Source organism: Apodemus sylvaticus, chromosome 21, assembly GCF_947179515.1.
Source record: "Apodemus sylvaticus chromosome 21, mApoSyl1.1, whole genome shotgun sequence".
NCBI classification, from domain to species: domain Eukaryota; kingdom Metazoa; phylum Chordata; class Mammalia; order Rodentia; family Muridae; genus Apodemus; species Apodemus sylvaticus.
In genome coordinates, this window is record NC_067492.1 from 5,142,931 (window position 1) to 5,149,958 (window position 7,028).

At 47.5% G+C, this 7,028-nt stretch overlaps 1 protein-coding gene across 1 annotated transcript; it reads left to right on the plus strand.

Annotated features, from left to right (window-relative positions):
• Nucleotides 1-2,499: 2,499 nt before the first annotated feature.
• LOC127672061 (fatty acid-binding protein 5-like) lies at nt 2,500-2,892 on the plus strand. The gene has a single exon (XM_052167272.1). The coding sequence runs from the start codon at nt 2,500-2,502 to the stop codon at nt 2,890-2,892; it is 393 nt and encodes a 130-aa protein (XP_052023232.1).
• Nucleotides 2,893-7,028: the final 4,136 nt, after the last annotated feature.

Here is a 7,028-nt window from a genome sequence, read left to right on the forward strand (position 1 = left end):
TTTCCGAATGCAAAAAATTCATCGGCTTGAGCTCCAGAGAGCCACAAAACATGAATGTGTGGGCTAAGGAATAGTTTCTCTCAATAAACAATATATGTAGATGAGGGGGAAAAGATACACACACACACACACACACACATATATATATATACAGAGAGAGAGAGAGAGAGAGAGAGAGAGTCTTCCATATCCAAGGCTGGCCTCAAACTTGAATTTCCGATCTTGTTTCTACTACCTAAGTGCTGGGTCTGCAGGTGTGTGCCACGACCTCCCCTGGTCTGCGCAGTGCCAGGCTTTCTGCATGCTAGGCAGTGCCTCTAACACCTGAGCTGCGTCCTCTGTCTCCCACTGTAGCCTCTGGAAATGCAGTCTGAGGATTGCCCACCCTCTTTCTTGCTTGCTTCTGGGCCACACAGCCTTCTCTCTCTTCCGTTCCTTCTGCAGACTCCACAGATTTACAAACCCAGAAGTACGGCCTCATAGAGCAGAGTGGCTGCTCTCCTGTATGATTCAGAGTGGCGTGTCACCATGAATTTAAGAAAATAAAGTCACAGCCCAGAGCAAAGTGGCTTTAATAGTCACAGAGGTGTCCATAAGCCCGTCCTTTCGCTTCGCAGGCTCACACTTTAATAATTCAGTGCCATTTCTGCATGGCAGCTGGGTTTTATGAACCGGGGAGAAAGCTATAGTAAGACACAGTCTCTCCCTCACCATGCTCGCAGCTGCAGATACGATGCCTTACACACCGCCTGGCCAGAGAATGCCCTGGATGGAACAGCTGCCCTTTCCAGCCACTGTGCTGGAGGCCCTCCCATACCCACCTCAGAGATGGAAGCCCTTGTGCTCAAAAAGGTTATCGAAGAAAAAGAGGTGTCAGCTCTACTTGGTGTGTTTGATTTCATCTGTCTCTCTGTCCGTCCGTCCATCCATCCATCTGTTTATCCATCTGTCCATCCATTGGTCCAGCTGTCTATCTGTCCATCTGTCCATCAATTCATTTGTCCATCTGTCCATCCATCCATCCAGCTATCTGTCCATCTGTCCATCATTTCATTTGTCCATCTGTCCATCCATCCATCCGTCCATCCGTCCATTCACTAGTCCAACTGTCTGTCTATCTGTCCATCTGTCCATCAATTCATTTGTCCATCTGTCTGTCCATCCATCCATCCATCAGTCTATCAGTCCATCAGTCCATCTCTCGGTGCTGGGGATTGAGCTAGGGTTTGGCATATGGCAAACACTGCACCTTTCACCTACATCCCTAGCCATGGTTCACCTTTTATTTGAGACAGAGTCTCATTAAGGTGCCCAGACTTGTTTGAAGTTGCCCTGCAGCCTTGGCAAGGCTCAACTTTACAATCCTCCTACCTTAGCCTCTGAGCAGCTGGGATTGTAGTGTGTATCATCTGGCCTGGCCTGATCTAGCTTATTTTAAGTTACTTTAAATTCTGAAATCCTTATCCTATAAGCAAAATAATTAACACAGCAACATCAAAACAATACAAAATGCCTGAGATCCTGATACACTGGCCATGTGGCCACAGTGAGCCCTATCCCTGGTGGCTTTATCAATGCTGCTAAAGGCACCAATTAAAGAATTTTAAAATACAATTTGTCCTAGTCAGTGTCTCTATTCCTGTACAAACATCATGACCAAGAAACAAGTTAGGGAGGAAAGGTTTATTGAGCTTACACTTCCACATTGCTGATCATCACCAAAGGAAATCAGGACTGGAACTCAAGCAGGTCAGGAAGCAGGAGCTGATGCAGAAGGATGTTACTTACTGCCTTGCTTCCCCTGGCTTGCTCAGCTTGCTTTCTTATAGAACCCAGGACCACCATCCCAGGGATGGCACCACCCACAATGGGCCCTCCCCTCCTTGATCACTAATTGAGAAAATGCCCCACAGCTGGATCTCATGGAGGCATTTCTTCAAGGGAGGCTTCTTTCTCTGTGATAACTCCAGCTTGTGTCAAGTTGACACACATAAACAGCCAGTATACATTTATAATATTAAACTTTATTAATTATTACTGTGTGTGAGAGAGGGGCAGGCAGAGAGCGATCAGGGCAGATGCTCACCAGTGCTTATGCAGAGGTCGGGACAGCCTTGTGGTCTTAACTTCCTACCTTTATACAGGTTCTGGGGCTTTAACTCCGGCAGTCAGGCTTGTGTGGCAAGCACACTTACTGCCAGCTCCCCAATTTTCTTATATAAAAAGCAATATATGGGGCAGGAAAGATGGCTCAGCAGTTAAGAGCACAGGCTGTTGTTCTTCCAGAGGACCCAGCCCCCACACGGCAGCTCCTGACCATCTTTAGCTCAATTTCTAGGGAATGCTTCTGGCCTCTGCAGAACCTGCATGCGTGTGGTACGTAGACACACATGCAGAGAAAACACTCATACACGTAAAAAATAAATCTTTTTTTTTAAAGCAATATGTGGAGTGCCCCTGCCACTGCGTCTCTGCTGCTTTTGTGCTCTCCCACCCGCCATGGCCAACCTTAAGGATCTCGAAGGGAAGTGGCGCCTGCTGGAAAGCCACAGCTTTGAGGGGTACATCAAAGAGCTAGGAGAAGGACTGGCTCTTAGGAAGATGGCTGCCATGGCCAAACCAGACTGTATCATTACTTGTGATGGCAACAACATCACCGTCAAAAGCGAGAGTGCGGGGAAGACAGCGGTGTTCTCTTGCGCCCTGGGAGAGAAGTTTGATGAGACTACAGCCGATGGCAGGAAAGCTGAGACGGTCTGCACCTTCACAGATGCTGCCCTGGTCCAGCCACAGAAGAGGGAAGGGAAGGAAAGCAGGACAGCAGGAGAGCTGAAGGATGGGAAGATGGTTGTGGGATGTGTCGTGAACAATGCCACCTGCACTCGGGTCTAGGAGAAGGTGCAGTGAGGGCTTCACCATCACCCTGGACAGGCGCCATCACCCTGGACAGGCACCATCACCCTGGACAGGCGCCATCACCCTGGACAGGCGTCGGCTGCTGGCATGAGTAATCTCAGCTCAGTGAGCAGGTCTTAAATAACCACACGGCTTCACTTCTTGGGTTTTATTTTTCATGACTGTTCAGTTCTCTTTATCACAAACACTTTACACGAAACCCATGTCAAACCTGGTTTACCCAGGATCTGGGTAACTTTGGTTAGTAAATAAACGTGTTTGTGCAAAACAAACAAACAAACAAAAAAGCAATATATGTGTACTGTGAGAATTTGGAAAATGGGATCTACACAAAAGGAAATGAAAGTTACAGATTCGTTCACTGGCCAAGGACTGCTGATAGTTTGTATTTTTATTCTATCTAATTAACTAACTATATATGTATGTATGTATGTATGTATCTATCATCTATCTATCTGTCTATCTTTGGTTTTTCAAGACACGGTTTTTCTGTGTAGCCCTGGCTGACCTGGAACTAGCTCTGAAGACTAGGTTGGCCTTGAACTCTTAAGGATCTGCCTGCCTCTGCCTCCCAAACACTTCCTGGCCAGCCTTGACGATTTTTAAGTGTAGCTGTTTGGGCCTTTAAAAGTCAACTCCCTGGTCTGTGGGTATTTGCATTCATTCTATAAACAACTTTATGGTTTGCTTCTTTTCTGACTTCTTGATTGTTGGGTGGTTTGAGTTTTTCGTTTCTTTTTGTTTCGTTTCTTTTCGTTTTTGAGTCAGGGTTTCTCTATATAGCCCAGGCTAGCCTGAAGCTCCTGGGAGTCTTTCTGCTTGAGCTTCTTTCTGCTTCAGCCTTCTGACTGTTGAGATTTACAAGTGCACGTTACCGTGCCTGGTGGCTGTTTTGTCTCTCTTGAGACAGTCTATCCTGTAACCTAGCCTGGCTTCAAACCCCTGTTTTTCCTTCCCATGTGCCCTGGCATACTCAGATCTTGTGATGCCTTTTGCAGCATCTATCATAAGTCTGGAATTGCTCATAGAACACAGTTTTTTAAATTCAGTGGCTCCTATTTGCTTGCTTATAAACAATATGCCTGTATGTCTGTCTGTGTCTGTTTGTCTATATTTTAGCTCATCTCTGCTTTCATAGGACAAACCCCTAAATGTCCCACCTGCATCTCTGACAGCTGACCCTGGGACTTCAATATCCCTGCTGCACTGAGCCTCGCAGTAGATCCTGTAGTTTGCTGATGCCTGAGAGAACATAAACTGAACCAGATTTAGTCCTTCTTCTGGTACACTCTGCCCCCTCCCCCACCAACACACGATTTCTGGTCTCTATGGGCGTGTCCCATGGTGGTGCTTCAGTGTATAAATATGAAAGTAGATACTCGGCAGGTTAGGAGTGGGGGCAGTTGAGGAAGAGATAGGGTGAACTAACCAAAACTATGATTTTCTATAGCAAACTCGAGCAATGGGTGGTTGCATCTGGATTGTCCTCTCCGAGTCCGCCCGTGAAGCTGTGCGCACTCTCTGGTTCCTGGTGCTGTTAGGGATTGTTTCCTGTCTGAGATACTGACATAACTGTTGTCCTTGTGTTAGTGGACTTCTAACATGGATAGGACGTGTGCCTAAAACAAGGTAGCAGAGGGATATTATTCTGGCTCATGGTTCCAGAGGGATCCGTCCAGGCTTGGATGCCTTGGAGGGATCGCCCCAACTGCTTGGGTAGGGCATCATGGGAAAACTGTGTGACAGAGCAGCTCCCTCTTTGCATACTGGATCAGAGACAGAGCATAAGGCTGGGATTGACACAAAGAAAGGAGGGGCAGATGTAATCAGAAGCTCGCCCCTTGTGGTCTTACTTCCTCCAGGGAGACCACACCTTTCAAAGTTCCTTAAACTTCACAAAATGGCACTGTCAGCTGAGGGCCAGACACTTAAGATGGACATTTTAGATTTAATCCTAAGAAGCTGACACAATGGTCCACACACACAGTCACAGCACTCAGGAGGTAGAGGTAGGAAGATCAGGTGCTCAAGGCCAACCTCAGCTACACAGTGAGCTTGAGGCCAGCCTAGGCCACATAAGCCCCTGCCTCTAAATAAACTAAGCAAAACATAACTGGAAAAATCTCTCTCTAGAGGACACTGGACTCTTGGGTCACCAGTCTTGAACTGCAGTTTCTAAGTGGTGATAGACAAAAATGATGGTGAATCTTCCATTATGAGTGACAGCAGAAAGCCAGTATAATGGAGGACCATTCTTAGATCCCGTAATCCCTGCTCCATCCGTGCTCCACCTGTGCTCCACCCATGCACCATCTGTGCTCCATCCCTGCTTTATCAATGCTCCCTTCCTGCTTCATCAGTGTTCCATTCCTGCTCCACCTGTCCTCCACCTGTGCTCCACTTGTGCTCCATCCCTGCTCCATCAGTGCTCCATTCCTGCTCCACCTGTCCTCCACCTGTGCTCCACCTGTGCTCCACCTGTGCTCCATTCCTGCTCCACCTGTGCTCCACCTGTGCTCCATTCCTGCTCCGTCCATACTTCATCCAGCTGTCTCGAATTCAATACCAAAGATGCTCCAGCAGCAGCCACTTTATTCTGCCTTCCACCTGACTAATGGTATAAATGTAATTTAATTTAAAACTTAATCCAGGCAAATAATTGATAAATACAGAAAGCCAGGAGTTCCACCCTGTGCATAAAGCATGCACAAGAATAAAATATGTTTATTAGAATAATTGCTAGTTTTGAAAAGTCTAATAATTACTGCTTGCTGGGAGCAAGCTCTTGGAGAGAAGGGGAGGTGGAATTAGCTTGGGCAGACAAAGAACATACTGTTTGAGGCTCAGTCATCGCAGAGAGATGAGCATTGCTTGCTGACCAGAACTTGGTCTGACAGAAGAAGAGACCAGGACATCCTGGTGGGAAAGCTGGGCCTTGGACCCAGTGACCACATTTATCAAAATTTTCCAGAGAAGCAATCAGCAAGAGAAATGCATGGGTCTGCAGAAGGACTCTGTCACAAGGACTGGCTCACAAGGACAGAGGCTAAGAAGCCCCTTCACAACCTTCTCAGGGTGGAGGCCCAGAGAATGTGTGATGTGGGGGCTGCTGGCCAGGGTGCCAGTGCTGCCTGCGCTGGGAGGTCATGCCAGGGACATGGGGTTTGACAGCAAGAAAGAACAGGGGTCCCAGCTCCAGCAGAGAAAGTATGTTCAGCCTGCTTTTCCCCTTGTGTCCCAGCTGGACCCTGGGAACTACACACTACTGTATCAATGAGGGTAACCTCTTCCCTCACCCTCCAACCCAGGGGCTTCTCCAGAGAGACCCCACAGACAGACCTGGAAGTTATGTCCCACCACTAGTATACACAGAACAAAATGAACCATTGTAGAGATATTCCTGTCTGGCCCATGGGGTAGAAGTGAGTTTTGCCTCTGAAGGTTGGTCTCATCATCAGCTCCATATAGCAGCCTCCAGTCTACCCGGGGCTGATGGGAAGTCAATTCCACTCCTGAGCCCTGTTGCTAGAGGGACCCCTTGAGGACACTGTGAGGCCAAGCTCGCTGTAGCTCTAGAGTAGTATACTCCTGTGGTACTTAAGGGAGAAAGGTTCTGCATCAAGCAGTGGTGGAAAGCAGTGGAACAGTCAGATCAACCACGATACCTTGTGCTGGTAAAGCCTCCAAAACATAGACTGTTCTGGGTAGTTTGCCTAGCCATACTAGGAATAAATGATAAAACCTGGAGGAAGAGGAAGCATGCTCTATCTGTGAGATGAAGGAGGGGTCTTCAGGCAAGCTTCCTTCCTTCCTTCCTTCCTTCCTTCCTTCCTCCTGAAAACTATTTGTTCCACAGAGAGCTATTGCATATTTGACCCATATTGGATATAGGAACAAATGCCTTATGGTGGTTACTATTGATTGTCAACTCGACAGGATCTAGAGACACCCAGGAGACAAACCTCTGGAGAGGAGGTTTGTAGAGTGAGTTTACTGAGGTAGGAAGAACCATCCTAACATGAAGACACCATTCCAGGATCTGATGCCCAGGAATCAAAAGGAGACAGCAAATCGAGTGCCGGCATTCATCTCTGCTTTGTGACTGCAGACAC

Bases quoted from the DNA above. Each gene is read 5' to 3' on its own strand.
- LOC127672061 (XM_052167272.1), top strand. From the start codon at position 2,500: ATGGCCAACCTTAAGGATCTCGAAGGGAAGTGGCGCCTGCTGGAAAGC.